The sequence below is a fragment of the Triturus cristatus genome, chromosome 4_1, assembly GCF_964204655.1.
Source record: "Triturus cristatus chromosome 4_1, aTriCri1.1, whole genome shotgun sequence".
NCBI classification, from domain to species: domain Eukaryota; kingdom Metazoa; phylum Chordata; class Amphibia; order Caudata; family Salamandridae; genus Triturus; species Triturus cristatus.
This window is the reverse complement of record NC_140585.1, coordinates 1128523006-1128546607: the sequence shown is the minus strand read 5'-3', so window position 1 is coordinate 1128546607 and position 23602 is coordinate 1128523006. Positions and strand designations below refer to the sequence as shown.

At 45.4% G+C, this 23602-nt stretch overlaps 1 protein-coding gene across 1 annotated transcript in view; it reads left to right on the top strand.

The window, feature by feature from the left end:
* AASS (aminoadipate-semialdehyde synthase) overlaps positions 1–23602 on the top strand; it is a 417355-nt gene that overhangs the window by 77875 nt on the left and 315878 nt on the right. The window contains exons 5-6 of the mRNA XM_085654183.1: positions 19731–19798; positions 19880–20026. Coding sequence (XP_085510309.1) covers positions 19731–19798; positions 19880–20026 — 215 coding nt within the window. The remainder of the gene's footprint in view (positions 1–19730; positions 19799–19879; positions 20027–23602) is intronic.

The window sequence follows — 23602 nt, the reverse complement described above, 5'->3', positions numbered from 1 at the left end:
AAGGCGTCAACTTTATCAAGAGGTGCATTATTCATATATACCTTGCCCCGGAAGGATTTATGCTCATTAAATGACATAAATTTTGTCTTTTCTGTGTTGATTACCAGGCCCTGAGTTGTGCAAAATTCCTCAAACCTACTTAGGGCTTTTTGCAAGCCGCTGGGGGTCTTGGAAATTATCAGAGTATCGTCCGCGAACATGAGGATAGGTATATGTTCTTTCGCCAGCACAGGGGCGTCGGTGGGGGTTTCCAAGAGGAAATCGGCCACCCCGTTAACGAAGAGCGAAACAGGGTAGGCGCAAACACACAACCGTGGCGCACTCCCCTGTTAACGGGAAAGGACTCGGTGACCTCACCCCTGGCCCCCCACCGGACCCGCGCATGATTATCCTCATGTAAGCGGACGATCAAAGATAACAGTTCAGCAGACATCGCCATCTCACTTAAGACACGCCACAGCCTACGTCGTGGCACCAAGTCAAAGGCTGCTTTCAGATCCACAAAAACCGCGTACAGGGCCCCTTTCCCCAATACGACTGTCTTCCAATAGATGTTAATAAAACGGAAGACCAGGTCGATAGTGCTTGTAAGGGGACGAAAGCCCGCCTGCAGTGGGGTAAGGATTTGTTCATCATCCATCCAAGACTGCAGCTTTTGTAGAATCAGTCTACCCATGATCTTTTGGATGGAGTCTATAAGACTTATTGGTCTATAGTTAGCTGCAACGGATTTGTCCCCCTTCTTAAAAACCGGTATTATCTCGGCCCCTTTCCAGGAGGCCGGGAATGGAGCCCCGCAGGCAATAGCATTTGCTAAATATCTGATATACAGGCGCCATGAGGATTTATGACTTAGAAACACATCACCAGGGATATTATCCATTCCGGGGGCACGGCTAGGGATAATAGTATCTAAAGCCCTATCTACTTCCACTAACGTGAACACCTCGCCAGAGAAAAAAATTAGTTCCATCGGACCCATAGTCTGATCATCCTCCAAGGAAGCGTACTGGGGTTTAAAATATTCCACCCATAGATGGTGGGCAACATTATTCTGCGGGGGGTCCGGGATCCCCCCCCTATCCCACTTAAACGTATCCCAAAATACTTTAGGATTTCGTGACACGCATGCTTCTTTAAGCTCCACCCATCTTGCCTGGTCCCATAGATTTTTTTGCTGCTTTAACTGCTCTTCTATAGGAGTCCCGTGCCAACCTTACTTTTGCTGGGTCTCCTTCACCTAAAGCTAACCCCAATTTCGTCCGCATCTGTCGACAATTATCAGTAAACCATCCAACAATTTTCTTCTTCTTACCCTGACTACTCTTAGCAGGTTTACAAAAGAACAGTTTTAATTGTTCAAACAGTGCTGTATGCATCTCGGTAATATGGGTCAGAGGAGTCTGGCTTCTCTCTCTAGATCCCCAGACTTCTAATACCCTATCCACCTCATTATTCATCGCTGCCAGCGATGCCTGGGATCTCGAAACGTTTTTCCATCTCAAGTGTCGTGTGTCGTTGGTCAATACCAAGTCACTGCCCCCTGCCACTGTCCTAATTGGTATGGCTTCATCTAGCAACCCGGCCATTGTGACAATGAGTGGGTCATGGTCACTTTCTACTCGAGTAACAACAGCCATGTCCCTTACACAATGCCACAAGGACAGGCTTACTAAAACATAATCAATACGGCTCGCCCTACGCCCATTATTAAAAGTATTAGCCCCCTTCTTATCAGACAACGTTCGCCCATTTGCGGCCCTCAACTGATACCCAATGCACAACCCTTTCATTTGTATGGCCGCCTCTGTCCATTTTTTAATTGGCTCAGCCTCAAGAGTAGGTATACCCCATTTTACATCCTCATCCTCCGTTATGCATTGGTCCTTTGGCCCTAGGGGTTCAAACGTGGTGTGGAAATCCCCCACGCCCATCGGACTAGTTTCCCTTGGTATATCATCCAGCAACCTTTCCAGGTCAGCTACAACGTATGAACGTCGCCCACCAGCCAGATCTCTTGCATAAACATTAAAAATATATAGGCTAAGACTTTGTTCTGGTATGATTTTTATCCCGAGGATATCAATACTATATGTGGGTATTTGTGAAACTTTGCACCTTAATGCCTGCCGTACCCAAATAACCAAACCCCCCCATTGGACAGCCCTTCTCTTGTCTTACCGCTGGGACCTGAAAGGTAAGATACCCCAAACGAAACACGGGCGCTATTGCCCAAGTATCTTGAAAAAAACATAAATCATGGGTTTCAATAAAATCTGACCATTCAGGAAGTGCTAACTGCGGGCCCAACCCTGCGATATTCCAAGATAGTAACTTTAAAACTGTAGGTCTATGGGTACAAGAATCCTTTAGCATAGGACAACCATCCTGGGTAGGGGGAGAACCATGGCTTGTGGTCAACCCCATCGTCGGTGCTGACTCATTAACCCCATTTTCCCCAGGGAATTTTAAGCTATCATCAACAGGAAGTTTGTTTACTATAGTCCTAACTAGAGGGTGATTGGGTGCATTTAAATTTTCATAAACCAAGTCAACCATCTTCAGACCTAGATCAGGATGATTAATACCTTTGGGAATACATACTGAGGTATGGTGATTTGGAGTGGTTTGTTGTCAATCACACTCCTCTAGGCCAGATAAAACATCAAACCTATTTCCTGTCAAGACTCTAAACCCCCCCCTAGGCCCCCGTACGGAACCACTCCTACCTACCCTAGCTTTCAAAGGACCTAAAGAGGAGGCTGGGTAAAAGAATGTTAGAGGGAGAGGTTTTATCCTAGAATCCATACCTTGATTTCGCCAACCACAAATGTACTCCACAGCACTAGTATCCCCAAAGTTAATGATGATACAATCACCTTCAATCGTTTTTTGTCTTAGCCCAACCCAATCCACCCTTCTTGCAAAAAGGATTTTAGCCGAAACACCAGGAGGTAAGGTTCGATTCATGTTAAGCCAGTGAATACACTTATTTTTTTAAATCTGTGTAATCCTCCCGTTGACCTAGTCTCAGTGAGGGAACCCCCGTCAAGATGCACACATAAGGAGTAGATGCAGGGGGAAGGTCTATACATGGAAGACTAGCTAAAGATATATCATTTGGCACCCTACTGCCCCTGCCTGGGTCAAGGGGGACTAGGTTAGAGACACCCAGCCCTGCTCCCACCCTACGTGAATCCTGGGCTCCATTGGTAGCATGCAAAGTATTCTGGAGAATAGAAGCACTCGCGGTCACAGTAGAGTTACTTTTAGATACCACTATCTGTGAAGACTGGACTGGAGGGTTTAAACTTGAAATAATCTCAGTAGTCTCCAACACACGTTGCCCACTACTAGCACTGACCACAGACCCCGCACTACTAGTAACTTTAGCTTCTACAGCTTCAAGAGCTTCAAGTCTTTTTTCGATGGAGTCCAGCCTTTTGTAAATAGGGATACAGGTTCTATAAAATAGCTGTTCAATTTTATCCCATGTTGCCTGGGTCCATTCCGACGGGGTATCTGTCCCAAGTAGCGTCGCTTGATCTATCCCAGCCATCGTTGGAGACAGGACCTCAACACTGTTATCTAAGGGCATCGATATACCTCCAGAAGACTCGGCTAAAGCATTTGGCTTCTTAATTTTTGCCTTTCTGCCCTTCTGAGCCGCGCACCCACGCTTCCTCTTAGATACTGGTATTGGGTACACAGATTTTACACCACGTATATAACGGGTCCTAACGTTACTCTCCGCTGGGTCAAGCGAAATGCTACTAACTAGAGAACCTATTTGTCCCTCAGGTGTAGATACAGGTGTAGATGCAGACTCCGACCCCCGATGGGGTTCACTAGGGGCTGGATGTTCTAGGACGGTGTGTACACCCTGGTCCACCCCAGCACGCTCGCCTGGCTGAAAATCTGGGCCAGGAATGATGATAGTGGAAGTGGGAGACACGGCCCCGGCTAGGAGACCCAATGAGGACCTTCTATTGGCTGCAATATCCAGTAACAGTCTTTTTTCAGTGCGATCAATTTCGTGGGCCAAGATTGAAGAGGCACGTACAATAAATTGGTCCAATGTTCCCATAACTGAACCTGTAGGGACCACCTTCCCACCCTTGCCAGACTTAGTTGCCATTCTTCCAGCTGAGGTTTTGATTCCCAGCGAGATAATGATTCGGTGTAGTAGCTCTCTGCAGCCCGTGTACATTTCACAAGTCTATAGAGTGTTTCTAAACTTTCGAATGGTACTAACCTTAAAGAGTCACTTAAAGAGGGTGGCCCGTCCCGTCCTCGAGCCGTTATCAAACGGGTCCGCCCTTGGCCCGCGGGACGAGAAACCAGGCGTGACTTTATGCCCCACCAGGTGCGTGGAAATAATGCATCCTGTCCCAGGAGATCCTGGGGCTTGTGTGCAGGAAAAGGAAAAGACCGGTGGAGCCAAGCCCGGCCGGTCGTTGGTCCCGGAGATGCAAGGGGGCGGAGCCAAGCCCAGCCGTGACGGGGAGCACACAATCACAGAGAAAGCAGAAAATCAGGGGACTCGGCCCCAGGCGTGCCTTTATGCGCCTTTAGGCCTCCAGGCGCGTGAAAATAATGCGTCCTGCCCCAGAGGATCCTGCAGTTCGTAAAACAGGCTGGTGGTCTCGTTTTTAGTCAGAGGCAAAAGAAAATACACCGTTCAGCGCTTCTTCGCGCTCCGATGCACAAATCACACACAGCCTCGCTGAAACACCGAGGCTGATTAGGGAAGGAAGAAATCCGCCGGGATGATGAAGAAAGAAGCCGCCGTTACTGTGGCTCCTTGCCGAGGATGGGAGCCGGGTAGTTAAGAACCTCCCACCCGCAGCCTCTGCATTCGTGTGAGCATCCGTGTCAGGCGGAAGTGGGAGTGGTCAGCTCCCTTACCCATGTTATCAACTCATGTCATGTGTAATCCTGTGGTGAAGACCAGAGCACATCTTGGGCTGCACTTTCGTCCAGCCATCAGTCCTCAAAGCAGTGGGCTCCGGCCTGTAGTTACACACCCCTTGAAGTATACTCCTCTCAGCCCTTGGTCAGTAGTAACGGTGTTCCCCATGTCAATGACCGTGAACTTCCTGATAGCTCGTGATACTCGTTGACAATTGACTCTTTGCTGTCGGGCCTAGATGGATGAATGTGTTGTACAGACCTTGAACAGAGATGAACTAGATGCTCATTACTCCTTTGGAGATGGTTAATCTTTCCCTGATTTATTCTCTCCTGCTTTCCCTGGATGTGGTGTACACTGACACGACTGCTACTAAGTTGTACACAGTGCTTAATCTGTGCAGGTGGTTGCCAGTTGTGGGCAGCGATACTCATCTTTGAGGGACCAATACCTATTTTTTGTCATCAGACTTTGTCCCCAGCGCAAGGGAAAAAGGCAATTAAGGGAGAAAGAAGGGGATCGAGAATGATAGTGCCACATTGGAAGAGGTAGAAAGTCGAGATGAAAATGAATCTACAAGAGTGAGATGAAGAGAGTGTAAGCTGGTGGAAGAAAGTGCCATGAGCTGGAATCATGGGTGAGACGTCTTAGTTTTTGGAAACACCAGCATTCAAAAGCGCCAGTGGGAGGCTTCTAGGAGAACTTTCGGTCATCTGCACTTATTGGTTTTTACAAATTAGGCACTAGTCGTACATGATGGGGAGGCTCCCATTTCTGTTCTGTACTGTCCTTGATATCGGGTAATACACTTTACACTACATCGCCATAGTCACTGTCCACTGGTGAGTGAGAGGACAGTACATGCAGACCCCTATCATGTGCTACATGATGGGACCTTGACACCCCTATTTTCCTTTTGGAAATTCAGCAGTTTCGCATTCCCTTTAACCTAAATGTCCCTTCATGGTCTCACACTAAGAGCCCAGCACCAACACAGTGCGTCTTGCATGAGCATAGACCACTGCTCCATTGCTAACTGGTTTGGAAACTCTCTTTCAGAGGCGTAGCTAGAGCTTGTGGCGCCCGGGGCTATCCGCGGGGAAAAAGGACGGCAAGCATTTGAAAGAGGACCGAGAGACACGTAGTATCGCTGCTAATAGTTACCTCGATCATGCAAGTTACATGCGCATACATGACACTGTCCAAGGCTACACAGTTTAATACACTGGTGACTGGCAGTGACTGGCAGTACAAAAGAGAACACACAGACTGCATGATCTATCTGGGGAAAACCGCATGTGACATCCATCAGAGAGCTGCGTGAACAATTACCTGGTAATCCCCTCAGCACAATGCAAACATGCACATACATGACACTGTTCAGGGATCCATCATCTACAGCTGACATTAAATGACCATTCATTATGGTCCCCCCTATTAAAGCAGTGCACTTTGTGATCTGCATGGTACATGTTCTTTGCAGCAGGCACATTAACCTTCTGTGCTACCCTTCCAGGAGTCAACCCTTCCACTAGACAAAACTCAGATCTCTCTCTAGGAAGAACATTAATCACCGAAGTTATCATGACATTTTTATGGTTTCTGAAAATTGCTGCAGGCCAGGAAGGAGGCAGCAAGTTTTTTTTTAAACCATAATATACTTGCAAACACTACGCACCCACCCGAAATAGGTACCCAGTGCAGTCACACCGTTCACACCACCCTAACCTGCTCAAGGTTCATGTGACCTCCGTGACAGAGTCACAGTGACTGGATCACTGTTGCTCTAGGGTGTGCTGCTTCTTAGGCCTGCCCGCAAGACTGGAGATGAACTTCAGTATGGATTGAGGTGGACAGGCCTTCAAGGTTAACTCACAATTGACACCACTAGGGTACACCTGCTTGTGCTAAGACATCAAGCCTTCTAAGGTCTAGTGGGGCCTTGTAAGGTCTAGCATGGGAATATGCTCCCTCAGTAGAGTGGTCTGGTGGACTGGTCATGAAGGCTGAACCCAGTTCCCCAGTTCCAAATTCGACAGCTCTGGCCATAGTGCCACATCCTCTCCCCCACTGAACACCATACTGCCCCACTGAGAGAAACTCTCACTGCCTTCAGCTACAACCTAATTGTGCCCGCTATAAACACTTGGATGTGGCTCAATTCAAATTATGCACTTGATAAGAGCAATATGCTGCCTAAAAAAAAAAAGTAAAAGCAAACACTCATAGGGAATGCAAGATTAAGTAAAGCATGTGACATGTAAGCAGAAACAACATGGTTACCTTAACGATCTCTCACTCACTATTCAGAAATCAGCGAGTGGTTTTACCTGAAAAGTTAAGGACATGACTACAGGGCCCTGAAGGGAACCGTTTCAATGTCCATTGCTTATATCCTTAATAAACGTAAGCAGTATGGTTTAAAAAGACCACATCCATAGACAGAGCCGTGGTACGAATTTTGTTTTCCAATCCACCCATCAACCAGGTATTGCAGTACCTCCAGGAATGGTGCACTTCCCCACCTGGGGACAACAATGCTGTTCAAAGAAAGACGAGAAAACAAAAGTAGCGCTTCACTGCAAAGTCTGTAAAGTGAGGCTGATGTGTTTGGATGTGAATAAAACCAATCTGGCCACTTTGCAACCACTTTGTCTTGCTTTATTTAGTTATGTATTTATTTTTAATATTTAAAACCTTCTATTACTCTCCATCCCGCTGCACTTTGGAATAGAAAAATGTCGGAAAAAAGGCATTTCCCACGAGTGTTTTTCTTTTTTGGATCCATTTCACAGGGAAGCAACTAAATGAAAGAAGGAAAGAGAGGTCACGGTTTTCGGGAAGTGAGGAGCAAGACAGAAAGAGAGGGAATAATAGGAAGAGAGGGGGGACAGCTGCCAGCACAAAAAAGAAGAGGACATTGCCCGAGTCCTATTCCTTCTCTGCCCGTCCCCGAAGTCCACCAAAGCAAGCAGAGCCTTATCTGAATGCATTTGTCCGCCCCCAAAATAGTGCCGCCTGGGGCAGACCACCCCCACCGCCTCCCCCCCTAGCTATGCCACTGCTCACTTTTATGCATTTCCTTTAATTCCCCTGATCCACCGAGTGACCAACGATGTACACTCTAAGGAGAATTCCAGATTCACCTACATGTCTTAACATGAAAGCAGGGCGTGTTTGCACAGTATCACCTCAGGCCCCGCCCCCTACCTTCACCACTGTACAAATGCGCCCCGTGGGGGGATTAAGTCCCCTTGAATCCTGAGGTCCCATGGCGGCCAACTAGGCCACCAGGTACCTCCAGTAAGTGCCACGGAGCTGTGTTGCAGAGAGGTGTAAAAAGGGGCGTGGCCTCATTACACCTCTCTGCAACGCAGCCCCCTGGCGCATACTGGAGGTTCCTGGTGGGTTAGTGGCCCCCAGGGACCCCCAGTATTCAAGGGGAATTAGTTCCTCCTCTGCAAACGCGCCCCCTGGTGGTGTAAGGAGGGGGCGTGGCCTCCGGCCCGATCCCGTCTTTTGTTTTCTTCTTTTGTTTAGAAGGGGGGCTATGTAGCCCCCCTTCTTTTTCTATTTTTTGGGCCCTGGGTCTGGCCCCAATTTTTGTTTATAAAAAAAAAAAACAAATCGGGGCATGGGCCTGTTTTTTTTACATTTTTGTATTTTTTATGGAGGGGGGCTGCGTAGCCCCCCTCCTCTGGCCAATTTAAGGCCCCGGGGACCCCAACCCCCGGGGCCGGCCATTGTTTATTTAATTTTTTTATTTTGTAATGGTGGAGGGGGCCGCGTGGCCCCCCTCCCAGGCCACATATGGCCCCGGGGACCCCATCCCCCGGGGCCTGGCCTTCCGTTGGGGGCCGTAGGGGGGGTCCCCAATCCCCCCACGCTCCCAGCCGGCTCCCTGCGTCCTGCGGGAGCCGGTATTGCTTTTCCACATGGGGAGCAGCTAACATGCTGCTCCCCATGTGAAAAAGCAATCCGCTTTGCTTCAGTGAAGCAAAGTAGTTTGCAATGACAGGGCGGGTGCTGCGAGGCTCCCGCCCTGTCATTGCAAACTACAGCGTCCCGGTGGTGGGCACCCCGGGACACTGCAGGAGCCGGCCCTCGGGGGTGGCGGTCCCCAGGGCCTATACAAGGCTCCAGGAGGGGGGCCGCGTGGTCCCCCTCCCACATTGACAAGTTGCCCCAGGGGGTGGCGGTCCCCGGGGCTGGGGGGGCCTGAGAGCCCCCCCACCCATGTTCACGAAGCCCCGGGGGGGTGACGGTCCCCAGGGCTGCGGGGAGGGCCGTGAGCCCCCCCGCATATACAATATTTGAGCCCCGGGGGGTGGCGGTCCCCGGGGCAGTGTGGGCGGTATTGGGACCCCCCCACACTTTGTTTTTTACTCTGTCCCCGGACTTGGCCCCCCCGGTAGCAAATGACCATATTGTATATATTTTTTTTTTTTACGGGAGGATCCGCGCATCCAGCGCGCATCCAGCGCGCATCCTCTCGTTTAAAAAAATAAATAAATAAATGCATTTTTGGGCCTTGGGTGTCCTTGTGGGACCCCCTGAGCAGGCCTAGGGGGTGAGGGTGTTTCTACCCTGCCCCCTTGTCGTGTTTTGCGCCTTTTTCTCCCGAGGCACAAGATGGCTGCCAATACTTCCTGATTCAGAGTGTTGGCAGCCAATTAGCCAATTAGCATACAGCTCGTGCTCGGGAGGGTGTGCGGATCCTCCGAGGCCATAGAAATATATGTACTTGTAACTCTAATTTTCTCAGGAACTAATCAACCGATTTACACCATTTAAGCAAAAGGCACAAGTCTGAACTGAGGACTACCTTTTTGCCAAATTTGGTGTAATTCCGTTCAGCAGTTCGGGCTGTAGCTGCGTCAATAGGTCCTATGGGAAAATGCATGGGGAAAACGCGTTTTGGGACCTCCCTTTTTTCTCGGCCCCCGCTTGACGAATCACCGTGAACTTTTCAGGATAGGAGCGGACCGGAGCTGGCCAAAAGTTTGGAACATTTTGCGAAGATTCGTCAATCGGCGCCAACGTTATTCCAAATGGAATGTTGCGGAATTCCTATGGAAAATAGGTCCTAACTATATCTACCTACTGGTGACCGCCAGTAGGTAATTTTTTTTTTATGATGGAGAGGTCATCCGGTGGATGGAAAGGCAGATGAAGAAGTGAGAGAGAGGAGAATCATTGCCAGTCCCATGGAGTGCTTTGTGTGAAATAAAAAAAAGTCTGAAGTGGAAGGATACAGCTCCACCAGTCAGAACGCTGTAAGACCCAAATGCTCCTGGGCGGTACAAACTCAATAGCATGCAACTGAAAGGGACAACAACCAACCAATGATGAGCAAAGGGCCGACCCAAAGCCCATTCTAAAGATAAAAAGGAAGAGAGCATTCGGAACAGAATTAGAAATGTTTTAATTTAAACGATTTGCAACTAATCTTTTTCAGTGCAACACTCACTCTACATGTATTTAGCTTATTGTTAGTAAATGCTTGTGTAAACACTTGTCAGATAGATACTTCTAACTGCAGATTCCTAACCTTGTCAATACCCCAGACACCAGATTGGATCCAGATAATTTTTTCAGTAACTCCCGCGTGCGGGTAGGTAGCATTGTGTGGTTCTGCGTTGACTCTCTCCACCCGGGAAATGATGCCGGGCCTCATATAATTGTCAGTTTTACATGCTGACATAATTCCATTTCTTTCTGCACCTTTGGATGCTGATCCCAAGCTTGTTACCTCATTCTTTCGTCTTGACAAGATGTTCACTTAAAAATGTCAACAGTGTGCAAGGGCCATGTCACCCCCTTAAATGGCCGGGTATAAACCTTGTAGAGATTGTCACAAACAAATCTTTGACTGACCATCATAAGGTATATCTCTGGTGTCTTGACTTTTTGCACAGTTCCAAGTCTTGTGGCGACGAATCGGAAAGTGTTCGGAAACGTGATGCCAGACTCTGTCGTAGAACATTATCAGAGCGCAATGAAAGTCAACTTCTAGTCAAATTTGAGGGCTGGACCTGCCTCGAGCCGTTCCAGTGAATGATTGCCTTCCCACTCCAAGTCTTCTGGTAAATCCAAATCCTTGAGGAAGTATAAGAAGTGGAAATCGGACTCTCCTGTTCCTCGCCACTCGTCCTGCCCAGGTTCTAATTGGTCTCTGTCATGAACTCTTGCCAATGAACCAATGTCTCAACTCGTCTCGTTCCGAATGGAGTTCCAGAGCCATCAGCGGCACTGTAACAGGTGGAAGTCTTAAAGGAGGACATTTTGCACATCCTTGTCCTGCAATCCCAAAGGTGTTACCTGCGGTACAGGGTGGGCCAAGAGCATTTTTAGTTTTCTGTGCTCCTTTCCCCTCTTTAGTGCCCCTCAGGTGTTCACGAAAGTGATGTCAGTGGTAACATCACATTTTCGGAAGTTGTTAATACCAGTGTTCCTAAACCTCACTGACTGCTCAGCAAAGTCAGTCGCTTACCATCTCCAGATGATGTGAACCTTCATATTTTTAGGGTCCTCGATCAACGTGCTGGAGTCACATCTCACTCCTTTTCAGATGCTCCTATTCATTGGATCTGTCTTGGATGTGATGCTCTTTCGAACCTCTCCAATTTTCAACGAATCCAGGACATTCGGGCTATGATCTCGATGCTTCGACCTCTCTCCTGGGTCTCAGTGAGAGCAGTTCTAAGGTTCTTTGGCCTTCTCACCTCCTGCATCCTGCTTGAGGATCATGCCAAATGGCACATGAGGGCTCTGCATTGGGATCTGGAGTCTTACTGGGCTCAGCAGCATACGGTCCTGTCAGATTCCATCCAGGTTTCGGATGAGACTCCAAACGAGCTGCATTGGTGCCTGCTCAATTACAGTTGTATTGGTGGCAGACTACTTTGTCTACCCCGCTCAGAGTTGATGACTGTGACGGATGCGTCATTGCTGGGTTGTGGGAGGTCAGGAGAAAGGTGGAGTTCAGAGGGCTCTGGTCACTGGTGGAGACCTGGCTCGATATCAACCTGTTGGAGATGTGGGCAATTCACTTGACTGTAAAGGCCTTCCTCTTGCCATCAAGGGGATGCTGGTTCAGGTTCTCATGGACAACACCACTGCCATATGGTACTGCAACAAACAGGGCAGAGTGGTGTCCTGTGCCAGGAGTCTCTGCACATTTGGAACTTACTGAGTTGTTGGGGCATTTCTCTGGTAGTAAACCACCTGGCTGGATTTTTAAATGCCAGAGCGGATGAACTCAGCCTGCATTTCCTAGAGGATCAAGAATGACAGTTGCACGCTGAGGTGATGCAGGGTGTCTTCCAGATATGTGGAGAACGCTGGCTAAATCTTTTAGTCTATTCAGTAATCGAAGGGGAAGAGAGAAGCTTGGAGGCGTGCCACTCAGCTCCCCTTGTAATATAACACACCTTGGAGCAGGCTGTGAAGGAGACCATGTTGCATGGCCTAATCCGTAGTACAGAATACTGCGCATCCTCATCCTATCTGTGGAACCTCAAATATCTTCATAACAGGAAAGGACATATTGTCCAATAGATTCTTTAAATAAGGGAGAACTCCGATAACCAGGGAAAATATCCTGAGCGACCCTAGAGAGGGATCCGAAAATCCACGAAAGGTCCGGACGAAAGCCAATGACCCAACAGGGCTCAAGTATGGCTGAAACATGTTGACCATATGTTACTTACTCTAGTATTTCCCATAACCCATTCTTTACTTTATTTTAATCTTGCATCTAACCCCAATTATTTTTATATAAATTCAAGAAGTGTTTTGGGGATAGTAGGCAATTTTAACTACGTTTTTAGCAAGGATCCCGTAAATATCTCTGATACGAGAGACATCTCCTCCTGGTGGATGATCAGACCCAATGATGTCACCCTCAGTCATAAGTACGTTGGTGGAAAACATACCACTGACTGAACATTACTGTTGAGTGTCCTACAAGAAACCCAGTTGGAGATCCTCAGTATCAAATTTTCTTCCACTCTCCTTGATTGTGTTAAATCTTTTAGTCACCACCAAGAACGCGCAGTGTACAAGCTTTTGTGTGTGGCAGTTCTCAAGAAGTCTCTCTCACGGAAAAGCTTTCCACCTAGAGTGGAGTTCTGGACTTCTTTGTGCCTTCCCACCTCTACCTCTCCTGCCCAGAGTTCTGAAGAATATCAGGACGGACTTAGCCCAGTCATCTTAATGACTCCTTATTGGGCCAAGAGAGTGCAATACCCAGAACCACTTGGCATGAGCATTCAACCCTCGATCAAGCTGTCATGTCAGGAGGATCTTCTGTCACAGTAGCTGGGTGGGGTCCGCCACCCAGGCCTGCACAATCTACACCCTCACCCATGGAGAATGAGCGGTCACAGCTGCCTGCTTTCGACCTCCCTCCCTAGGTAGTGTATGTCATCTTGGCAGCCAGTCGGCCATCCACAAAAATCATGTATGCTGATCTCTGAGTGAAGTTTCCTACTTAGTGCACTTCTCATCGGTGAAAACCATTGGAAGCCAAAATGACAGATGCGTTGCTGTTTGTGCTACCTTCCGCCGCCGAGCAAGGTCTTGCTGAGGCCACTGTTAAAGGTCATTTTTCAGCCTTGTCAGCCTTTTTATAGTTACTGGATAAACCATTGTTATTCAAATCACCTGTTGTAAAGGATTCCTCCACATGTTTTCACCTAAACCGCTTGTGATGCCTCAATGGGACCTTAACCTGGTTCTAACATACTTGATGTGTACACCATTTGAACCAATGCACAGCTGTTCTCTGTACCGTTGGACTCTAAAAACAGTCTTTCTCTTAGCTATAACATCTGTTGCATGAGTGAGTTGCAGCAGCCACATACCATATTATTTCCAGACAAACCAATGCTACTGCTTAGGGCGACATTCATGCTCAGGGTTGTGATGCCCTTCCGCATCGGACAATCCATCACCTTTCTGCCATTCTTTGCGCCACCTTATCCCTTGAAAGAGGAAAAAAGACTCCATTGTTTGGATTCCAAAAGATCTTTGAGCTTTTACCTCAATCACACCAAGGACCATTGGGTGAACGATCAGCTCCTTGTTGGGTTCGCAGGAGCAAAGGGTAAGGCAATACAGGTGAATAGTCCTCTGCATCAAAATCTGCTATGCACTGGCTAAGAGGTAGCCCCTAAGGTCTCATTCTACCAGGGCCAATTCAGCTACAACTACGTTGGGATGCAGAGTGTCTGTCTTGGGCATCTATCGGGCTACTACGTGGACGTTCATTCATACGTTCACAAACCGCTACTGCATTGATAGCCCGGTCTGTCTGGACGGACACTTTGCCCATTTGGACCTGCAGGATGTTTTGGTCTGAGACATTCTCCAGATCCTCCACTTTTGGAGGTTTTTTTGTATCTGTTCACAAAGTCAGGAATTCGTGATTATACGTATCGTACAGAAGGACAAGTTGCTTACCTTCGGTAACCCTCTTTCTGGTGGATTTTCTGTCTAACCGCAGATTCCTCACCAATCCTCTGATCTCCCTGTTCTGGGGAATGGACTCTATTCTTCATCAAAAAAGGTCCTAATTTAGAGATCTGCACACTGTCCAATCTCATCAGCCAGTGGCTCGGAGTCTGATGGCATGTGCAGAGTTCAGAAAGAAACTCACTTCAGGTTGCAGGAGTGGTGATATGTGGCTCTAGCATTACTTTGGGGTGAGACAGAGTCGACGCAGAGCCGCACAATGACATCTACCATTGTGTGAGGAAATTACTGAAACGTTCTCCAGGCCCAGTCTGAATAGGATATTTTCAGATTGGAAAGGCTGTAACCAGATACGTTTATGTGCTCTTTGAACACCAGTCCACGCTTCATTTTTAGGTCTCCCCTACAGACAACTTTTAGCTGTCTGTTTTCAAAGACTTAGTGTGGACAATACCAATAATTGCAATGGACTTTGGGTCCGCCTATTGCTTATCATTGGTTGACTTTCTTGTCCATCTACTTGCTTGTTTTTGATTTGCTTCCTTGTCTTGTGGTTGTACTTCTCCTAGACAATAGCCCCTTCACCATCCTTTTGATTTGATGACTTGTATCCATTCACTGCTTCATTCAGTGGCCCATTTTTCTTTTTGCTTTAGCAGTCCAAGCAACTGTCTGTATTTTCTTTCTCTATTTCCTGTGTGATATTTCCCTACTTAAACCCCCCCCCCACTCTTAATGTTGGATCACTTCCTGCTCCACTGTCGATTCACAACTCCCAGTCTCATTTAAAAATAACAATTTTGGAGGCCTTAACGACTGCAATTTGCTGCAAGATTGCTCCTTTCTTGATAATGTTATGTTTATTATTTACAATTTCGAAATTGATGCCCACCATCTTGGAATAGTAAACCAAAACTAAATGGCTCCTGCATCGTGACGCGTGTGTTTTTTGTGATGGAGCTGCCATGGTATCATGCCAAATGTGTGGGCATGCATGATGACATATATAAACATGTGTATTATAACATTGTTTAGTTCATTTTTTTGCTGATGTTAGTTAGCATCGACATTAGCTGTTTGTTTTGTTTTTGCAGATGCAAAAAAATAATTGCTAAAAAAGCATTGGCAAAGCCAAAGGGCCAAACCTATTGGCTTTGTCAATGATTGTTTTAAGACGTTTGGAAGCCCTAAATGAACGGTTACTGTTTACAGATATTTTGCACATCTCTGTTTTCACTGACACTCTTCCTTCCCCCACTTTTTTCTGAGAGTTTCTGTCCCTTGCTAATGTTAGCCAGAGCCCTCATAAGATACTTTTTTAAGCACAAACTAATATCTTTGAGCACATCTTAATGCTACATGAAAATCACATCGCCCTTAGCTTTTGAGGCATGCTGGTTATGTCCCAACGTCTACTCATCCCTGTAAAAGCTTTTCTGTAACATTTGCCTGGCTCGCCTGAATGTGTCTTTTATGTTCCGTGTACATTCTTATTTCAGCCTTTCTATTTCCACTCTGGCTTGCCCCTTTAGTGAACATAGTATTTTTTTCCTTCTTTGGTTGTTCAGTTTCCATTAACCTTCATCCTCCTATTTTGTGTCTTGCCTTTTGGAAAAAGCTTTATTACTTCTTACCGTTTGTAAACGTTCCCAAAGAATGGGGCCACTTTTCAGTGACCCAAGTTGTCCTCAGCGCTCCTCTTTGGACAGCTCTGGATAGCTCATCAGCTCAGAAATCTGACATGGATGTAATCTTAATTTCCCTTGCAGAATATTTGCTCATGTGGGTGTGTACTATAAATATCGACCCCCAGAATATCGATGGGTCATGATATCGGGGACAAAATATAAAAAAATATGTACAGTTGAGTCTAAATGTTTTATACCTTAGTCAATATATATGTAGCTACGTTGTACATATTTCTTTAAGATACATAAATGTGGAGTTAGGGATCATACATCTATACTTCCCTGTACGCACATACCTTTTGATATTTTGCCCTTCAGTGTTCTGTTCGTTGCATTCTTGTACACAAAATTCTGGGGGGGGGGGGGGGGGGGCGATATTCAGTCGTGCAATCCTGTAGTGTGATAACCAGTGACATTCAAAACATCTCAGTTTGGGGAATAAATATGTAAGGCAAGAGAAAGAGCTTTTGGCCATGGACAGAAGTAAATGTGTTGCTTGTTGGTGTTGAGCTCTCTTGGCCTCTACATTGACAGTGCTAGTGTGAATTCAATCAGTGCAGCTTGCTCCATGGGATGTCTTCATTTTTTCTAATTCCTTGCTGATGATCCATTATTTTGTTTAAACGCAATGACTTCTTAAGCACATAACCTAGGTGTTGGAAATTAATATCTTTTGTATGGTGTACTCTCAGATATTTGCCTTAACTGTTTTTGCTAGCTCTAGAACTCTGTCCACTTTACCTCTGCTAACCAGTGGTAGCATATCTATGCTCCTCCTTTCAACATACTAAAAATGCCATACCACTGATTGGCCTATTTCACTTCCCTGTAAGTCCCTAATATATGGTATAAAAGTGTACCAAGGACCTGTAAGTTAAATGTCACAAGTGACCCGCTGCACCCATTGTGCCATCCGCTGCAGTGACCGTGTAAACATAATTAAAGATCCACCTTTTAGAGCCTGGATGTTGCTGTTTTAAACTGCAAATTCGACCTGTCAAAATAACCCTTCTTGAGAGGCCTAAACATTCCTTATAAATCATAACAAGTCACCCCTAAATAGCCCTTAGTTCCCATGAGGCAGGGTGCATGGAATTTAAAAGCCTCAAAAGCTATTTGTACTGTAGCAGGGTTGGCTGTTCCGTAGGAAACAGCTGGGATACAATAATACAATTGATATTGTTATCTCTGTCTGGGAAACAGCTATAAATATTTTTGAAATATTTATTACAATCTCAATGCACTGGTGAAGTTGGATTGTTTAATACACTTTTTTGGGGAAAGGTACTTTAGAAAGTTACCTTTTCTATGTCTGAATCTTCCTGAGGCTCATTTGCAACTGTCACTGATTGAAATAAAAGCCTTGGGTGTGTGGAGGTGTTCCGTTCTTCTGGCAGGATGACTGTTTTGGCTGTGTCCATGAACTTGATTAACTTCGAAAAGTCCTACTCTGTCACAGGCAAATGTTATTTGATACCTGGGCAGGGACATTCTTTGTTTTCCCAGTCAAGCAGGCACCAGTCCTAGTGGGAGGGGAGCTGCCACCTGAACTGGTTTAGAGTGGCCACATAAGAAGGGTTTGGATTTCCTTGACCTCAGGGTGGGAACACAGGCGTTGAACAAGGGTAGAAGTGTTTCACCATTCTAGAGTTGGGCAGAGAGGAGCACTGTGGCATTGTTTGCAGTAGGGCACTCAAGAAGTGCTAAAAATGTGGGTAACGGTGCCCCTGGGAACATTTCCCCTATTGGTTAGTGGGAGGCCAGGAGTCACTGCCCACTTACGCTGGTGCCAGGCATAAATGTGACACCCATTGTACCCTACTCATAACACTTGCTTGACCTGAGGAAGAAGAGAAGACTGGATCTGCTGTCTGAAAAGAGCCTACAAGACTAGATCTGCTCTTCCTCTTGTGTCTAGGACAAAGAATTTGATTCCAAGGGTCATACAGCAGACCTCCTGTTGAGGCTACAGGGACACAAAACTCTGCAAGATGCCTTTTTGCAACTGTTTGGTTGATCATTTCTGACTGGACCTGCCCTGGCACCCTGCTGCTGACCTCTGATGGAGTGAGCCTTGAACTCCAAGGGCTGTCACCAAAGTCGTAGACCCTTCAAATTATAATCCTCTATCTTATCCTGAAACCTGGGACTTTGAAGCCTTTTAGCTTCAAAGACCTCCCGAGAACCAGGACCAACTTGCCAAGCCGATCCAACGGTGTGTTGCCGTTGGGCCAAACATTCAGGTTGCCCCGAATCGGAGCTTTTCTGCAGCAGGAAATCCAGTTCAACAGGACAGCACAAAGAAGATATCTGGCCTCGTGGAGCACATTTTGGCTCCGGCCTGCAGCCTTGCCCCACTGAAAGAATCAGAGTTCCCAAAAAGTTATTAAGTCCGAAGGTCGAAATCTACAGCAGGCAAAAGTGCAATAAGTATCTGCCCAGCGAGGGAACTTCTCTGACCACGAAATTCAAATGTGTTCCACTTGGAGCTTTCCTGCCAAAAGTCTACAGCTTTACCGAGACCTTTTTCAGAAGCTATCCAATAGTTTGTAGCTATCCTCAGCCACACACTGCTGCCTTACTCTGCTGAATGTTTTTGACTTTTTCTCAGAGATTAAGTCCAAAGGTAAAATTTCTGACTGGGTTGAACCTGGTTTCTGTATCTGACGCGCACTCCATCTTGGTTGGCCTTAACTTTTGGCTAGGTACTAGTCAAGCACAACAACACAGATGACCGTGGTTAGCATTTGGCATTAAACGCTTTTGGGCACTATTTTGATATTTAAACTATTCAAATTCATTACTCCAGTTTTTGTTGTATTTTTGTTGTTTTGGTGACATGTTATTTATTAAAATGTTGTTTATTTTTCTTTATTGTTGTGGGATTTTTCTTTTGTTGTGTTTTGACTTTAGTACTGTTTCGGTACTGCATACATACTTTACACACTGCCTCTAATTTAAGCATGTATCCTCTCTGTTAGAGCTAACAGTTTGTTGAGTTCAGGTTATTCTACTGACTTTACTGCTTCACCCTGACAAAGGTTGTGGTTATTACTTGATGTGGATATTTATCCCCTCAACTACTACCCCCAGTTCTTACAGTAGGTCTTTTGTTTATGTCCCTGACCTTGACACTTCCATTTAGCAACTTATATTGTGATACTGCTGGCAGGAGAGCCACATAATAGGGTGCTTTGCTTGGATAACCGGTTCACTAAGTCTTGCAGATTCCATAATAATTTGTGATGATCCTGGCTTTAGCTTCATAAAACCCATCATTGACACACAGGCCATGAACCCTTTTTCCCTGAAACCCCAGCAAAGACTGCCCTGACCTGCTTCTCCAGACCTAGGCCATGATCTTGTGGTTCAAGATGGTTGTGTGTTCGGAGAATCCGGTCGTATTTTTTAAAACTATCTTTAATCTTTTATGTTTACCTTAGGCTTTGAAAACAAAATATATCAATGCACACATAACAAAATGTATTTACCTGGTCAATCAGCAGCACAACTTGGCCACAGTCTTAAAGCCTTAGTTTGTGCTTTCAAAATGTCTTCTATATTGTTCGTAATTCCTGTGTATGTGCTATAGGCTCCTAATGATGTACTGTCACATAGTCATTCTTACTAGATTGTGCATTTCTCTATTACAGGCATGATCAATATTTTACACGGACTGGGGTTGCGGTTTCTTGCATTGGGACATCACACTCCTTTTATGGTAAACTTTGTTAAAATGTTTGAGTGGTTAGTGTATGAAAACTATTCTCTTAGTTTCTAACAAAGGTGTATCTAATTCCAGCATATTGGCATGTCACATAACTACAGAAACAGCAGCCAGGCTGTTCAAGCGGTGCGGGACGCCGGGTATGAAATAGCCCTGGGTTTGATGCCAAAGTCAATTGGACCCATTACGTTTGTTTTCACAGGCACTGGGAATGTCTCTAAGGTAAGCCTTTTAATTCACTGCTAACTCGTATCCTAAATGAAAATGGACCCTTTAACGTCAGGGCTTTCATTTGGGGAATAATTATTTGGAAAGATTTTGAGTTCCACATGTTCCTTGTGCTGCAATCAAGAAAACTGTACTAAGTTCGCACTGTTTCTAATAGGCATGGTTGTTGAAAAGCACTTTCAGTCATTTCATTTTTTTAAACAGGAAGTGAAAAATAGGATGTCACACCTGTTGTGGCTTGCTTAAGTAATAGCTACGGCTTCTGCACTTAAAAAATAAAGTGTTCCTTTGCCCATTTGTAACTAGATTGAACCCTCTTCCTAAGTAGGGGGAAAACAGACCCTGTGCCCCCTCTTTTTAAAGCATGGAGTATGAACACGTAGTGAGGCACTTTGCCCTTTCTTTCTAAATGAAGCAGTTTGGTTTTGTGCTGTCAACTGCTTGATACATTCAACTCAAACACAAACAGAAATGTTAAAGGCTCCTATATAGTGATGTGGCTTTTATGTTCAGGATGATCTGTGGTATCAGAATACAACTATTGAGTCTTCCGGGATTTTTTTTTACATTTTTTCAACTTGATTATTAATTAATATGTTGAACCTTGTGTGTAAATGGTGCATTTTATTACTCTAAGTTTGCCTTGAGTTCGCAATTTTATTGTTCTTTTTAAGCAATGAGAGTGTAATGCTGCTTCTTGAGAGGTTATTGTTGCGTATACTCTTTTTGTTTATAAAATGAATTAATTTGAATGTATTTTATTCTTTTACAGACCTTGTGATGTGCGTTTTTTAAAAAAAAATATATGTCTTGGATATAAATATATATTGACTAACTGGCTTGCTTAAGTCCTGTCTCCCTTGACCATTCCTTCTTCTCCAAATGTTTGGGCAGTTGTTTTTAAGCATCACTTCATGAAAATATTTTGAATGTGCGAACGTAATTTATTGTTATAGTACTTTTTCGAGAGTTCTTTTTCGTTGTTTCTCTGTGTTTGAGTTTAGGACGAGGAGAGAATATAAAAAGGATATTTTCCGGATAGACTAGTAACCAAGACTTCAAGATAGTGCAGAGCGAAGAAAGATAGGAGTGTCTGTAATTGTAAAGACTTGGATTCACAGCTGTAAACATTTTATTTGTCACTTTTTAATAATGTAATTTTAATTTACATATGTGTGTAGAGTCAACCTTGTTCTTGGAAAGCAGGTTGTTTACCCTCCTTCACCAGTAAATACTGAGTACTGTTTATCCCTTTTCTAAGAGTGGGACTTTACCCCCTTAAGGTTAATTTAACAAATACATTTTCTTAAGTAAGACAATTTTTTTCTTCTATAGGCAGACCCTCACAACTGAGTTTGTCCCTGAGAAAGGGAAAATAATTTGTGCTTAAGAGGGTTGTTATTTGCAAAAATCCCTGTCTTGTGAGGGGTTTTGCCTGCTCACTTCAAAAATGACATGGACATGACACTTCTCGGGGAAAGTTTGAAATGCTCATAGCTTTCAAACAGTGAAATTTTAAAAATTAAAATAACAAACAGGAGGATACTTCTTGCGGCAAGGGACAGACAGTAAAGAAGAGGGATCAGGCATAAGAAACATCGAAACGTAACTAGTGACAGAAACAAAATGTCAAAATTAAATGCAGCAAGCACAAGAGGGAATAAAGAAAGGAAGAAAAGGCAAGAATGGAAAAACAAGGTAAAAAAATTAAAGAAGACAATAGGAGGCTACAGGAATAAAGATAAAAACTGTTCCTATTAAAGAACTAGCATATGTAACCTTCACCACCTATGTAACTGCTGCCCACTTAGTTTTCCAAAGGGAAAGCTGGATTTTCAATTTGAGCATTGTTGTCTTATAGTACTGCAATTTTTTATCATATGCTGTGCTCTAGCATGGAGATCATAAAAATAAGACCTGTTTTTCTTCAGAGGTGCCTCTGGTTTTAGCTTTTATCCATCACTCTACAGCTCTTGAAAATACCTTTGTCATGGGGGAGAGAAGGTGGGGAGGCGTGGCTTGGTGGGTGTTAGAAATTGGGTCTCTAGTTGGCAGGGATTTGCACCCTGTCCAAGTAGGGACCCTCACTTTAGTCAGGGTAAGGGATTCACACAGCTAAGATAACCCCTGCTCACCCCCTTGGTAGCTTGCCACAAGCAGTCAGGCTTATCTCAGAGGCAATGTGTAAAGCGTTTGTACCCATACCCACACAGTAACACAGTGAAAACAATTCAAAAGGAGCCCATGCCAGTTTGGAAAAATAGCCAATATTTATCTGAATCAAACAAGACCAAAATGACAAAACTCCAACATACACAAGTTAAAATATCTCTTCTAAAAGATTAAGCAAGTTTAATCCATAGAAATCAATAGATGCATTTTGTTTAAGCACAAAGTACCTTAGATGCATCAAAAATCAAAGACGGTGCAAAGAGCAGGGGAGGTGAGGCTCCGGAAAGGCAAAAAGCGATGTCAGTTCCTTACTACACAGGGGAGCTGATATGTCGGTTCCTTACCAGCAGGGGAGGTGATGCATCTGTTTTTGTACACACGGCCTCGGTTACTTACTTCAGTGCGGTGTCGATGAAGACTCGTTGTCGAGGGATGCTGCAGCGAAAATCTAGATGTGGTGTGTCAATGCGGAAGCCACGAGCAGACTCTGTGTCAGAGTCTGAGCGGGTTCCTTGGACGCCCGTGACACAATACTCAAGACTCCTGCTGTAGCGATTTTTCTGACGTTCTGCGACATTGAGCTGCTCATTGTTGCAGCATGTCAGAAAAATCGCCTTTCTGCCTTTTGAAGTAGGCAAACTTCAAAGGAAAGTCTTTGTAATGCACAAGACCCTGCCTTTCCCTGACCTAGTTCCAGACACACTACATGGGGGTGGATTTGTAAGAGGACAGGCACAGCCCTATTCAGTTGTCAGTGACAACTTCTCCCACCACTGTTGCTCAGGAAGGCCTGTCAGCCTGGTGATGGGCCATCAGGATATTCAAGGCTCACCACTGTTCTCTTTGTGCGACTGTCTAGAATGAATGCCCAAGAGCCTAACTGTTAGCCAACCTAGACGAGTAGTCTACAGACATGCTGAGGCACTGAATGGTCAAGCAAAAAAATGTCCACTTTCTAAAAGTGTCTTTTTCAAACACCATCCCTATTGGCAAGCAAATGGTTAGCATTTTATGTTTCTCCTGCAGGCCTTTATGGGGAAATACTGCTTCCAGCTGTGCAATTTTCTGTGCTATCCAGAACGGAATCTGCTCCCGTTTGGATGGGATTGTCCCTATTACTGACGTCGGTGTCTGCGGGTTAGTTGTAGGTGTGGTCTGATGTGGCCCGACTGGAGCATTTCTCGCAGGTTGAACTGTTAATGTTCGCATGACAAACTGGAAAATGCATCTGTATAGCCTGACTATGTCTTTATATACTGTCAGTATTTCATCCACTGGTAGTGTATCTATCTGTGGATGAGGAGCGTATGTCGCTAAGACCAGCCAGATGCTCCTTCTATGCTGAGCGGACCGAGTCTCAGGACAGATGTTATGTGTGGGATTGCACCTTTAAACCAG